The sequence below is a fragment of the Manihot esculenta genome, chromosome 14 (genome assembly GCF_001659605.2).
Source record: "Manihot esculenta cultivar AM560-2 chromosome 14, M.esculenta_v8, whole genome shotgun sequence".
NCBI lineage: Eukaryota > Viridiplantae > Streptophyta > Magnoliopsida > Malpighiales > Euphorbiaceae > Manihot > Manihot esculenta.
Window position 1 is genome coordinate 9,970,002 of NC_035174.2, and position 2,094 is coordinate 9,972,095.

General features: G+C 37.9%; 1 protein-coding gene across 1 annotated transcript; it reads right to left on the reverse strand.

Moving 5' to 3' along the window:
• Positions 1-268: 268 nt before the first annotated feature.
• Positions 269-2,094, reverse strand: LOC110630978 (cannabidiolic acid synthase-like 2). The gene has a single exon (XM_021778647.2). It carries the CDS (start codon positions 2,089-2,091, stop codon positions 493-495), a length of 1,599 nt encoding a protein of 532 aa, XP_021634339.1. The 5' UTR covers positions 2,092-2,094; the 3' UTR covers positions 269-492.

The window sequence follows — 2,094 nt, forward strand, 5'->3', positions numbered from 1 at the left end:
TTTAAGTTTACCCAATTATAATTAAAAATAAGTTCATCCCTCTTGTCCTTTTTTCTGAAAATTATATATATATATATAATTGAATGTTTAAAAATTAATTGAATTTTTTTTATTTTGAAATGGATTAAAAATTATTTTCTATTGCTTATATCAAATTTTACAATTTGAGCCAATTTCAAATTCCACTATCAATTTGACAACTATCTATACAATTGTCGGATTCGCAATTTGCAAATTCAACAGGCACCTTATTCAAATAAATCTTTTGCAATCAAATTTTATTTTAGCTCACACATGTCGAAACCTGATTTCACGTATAGGAATCTACATGGATGTCCATTATACAGCACAAACATCCTTATTGAGGTTAAAAATATCGAAAGAAAAACCTTTTTAAATTGGATCTATCCGATTATAGGATGTCAAACATATTTTAATTTTATTTATTTTATACTATAAACTCACGTAATTTCGGTAATTTATGATCTCTACTCATGAGAGTGGTGGGATGCTTTGTTCGTTTCTGAAGAAATTAGCAGGATCAACTTTGGTCTTGACTTGGACCAACCTGTCGAAGTTCATATTGTAATACTTGATACCCCACTTGCTTGCTTGCTTGTAACTTGTGTTTCCATGCATGTTGTTAACTCCAATGTCGAGATCTCTATAGTTGACGTACGCTAATCTTGGATTTTTTGAAACAAAGGGAGTTAGAAATCTGTAAAGGTCTCTGATCCAATTTATGTGCCTTCTTGTTTCCTCTCTTCCTTCCTTGTCCCAATACACCAAGTGCTGAATTTGGTATACATTTCCAGCTCTATGTGGAAATGGAATGCTGGACTCTGAAATCTCACTCATTCTTCCTCCATAAGGAGTGAAGATCAGTTGTCCTGATTCCACTTCTAATTCCGACAGCCTTTGCCATATGCCTTCTAATGCAACCTTTGGCATAGGTTTCTTGACATAGTCTGTTTTTGCTTTTAAAAATCTCACCGATGGTTGTGTCCTGTTAAGCAGAATCTCCAAGGATGTTTTTCTTGGGAATTCAGCGAAGTAGGGGACGGATTCGATCCATCTCATTTCGGTGCAATCTTCTTTCACTAAACCCAGCTCGGGGAAGCTCTTTTGCATCATCGGAAGAAGCCTGTCGACGCCACCGAGGAACAGAGAATTAAATGCTGCTCTTACTGTTGGCTTTCCTCGTTGACTCGTAGAATTAACTCGCTCTATGATAACTCTAATGAAGAGATCTTTGTGAAGCTTGTCTGCTACATATTGCCACCGATTTAGAATATGGATTGCATTTTGTTCCAAGGTTTTTTCCACTGTGAACACAGTCACAGTTTCTGGAACTGGAACCAAGTTTAGTTTCCATGCAACAACGATTCCAAAAGTATTTCCTCCACCTCCTCTAATAGCCCAGAAAAGATCTTCACCCATTGAAGCTCTATCGAGGATTCTACCATTCACATCAATCAACTTAGCATCAATTACGTTATCTGCTGCCAAGCCGTATTTACGCTGCAAAACGCCATACCCTCCACCGCTGATGTGCCCTCCAGTCCCCACAGTTGGACAAACACCAGCCGGAAAGCCAAGAGTTCTACTTTTCTTAGCAATATAATAGTAAACTCTGCCTAGATTTGCACCAGCTTCGACCCATGCATTTTCCTTAGTTGCATCAACACTGACAGAGTGAAGATTGATGAGATCAATAATGACAAATGGGAGAGGAGAAACGTAAGAAAGACCTTCATAGTCATGGCCGCCGCTTCGTACTCTAACTTGCAAACCATATTTCTGAGAACAAATGACGGCATCTTGGACGTGGGAAACGCTCAACGGGGTCACAATAACGAGAGGTTTTGGGGTGTTAGTGGTGTTGAATCTTCTGTTTTGGATTAAGAATTGCAAGACAGACAAATAGGAGGAATTGACTGAAGTGTAAATGACTTTAGAAATGGAGGCAGAATTTCTGGATTGAAGGCGAAGACATTGAAGAAAATCTTTATGGGGATGAGCTGAATTTGCAGATGAGAAAGACAAGAGAAGAAAAAAAAGCAATGGGAACATTGAATAGAAAGAAGTCATGGC

Bases quoted from the DNA above. Each gene is read 5' to 3' on its own strand.
- LOC110630978 (XM_021778647.2), bottom strand. From the start codon at position 2,091: ATGACTTCTTTCTATTCAATGTTCCCATTGCTTTTTTTTCTTCTCTTG.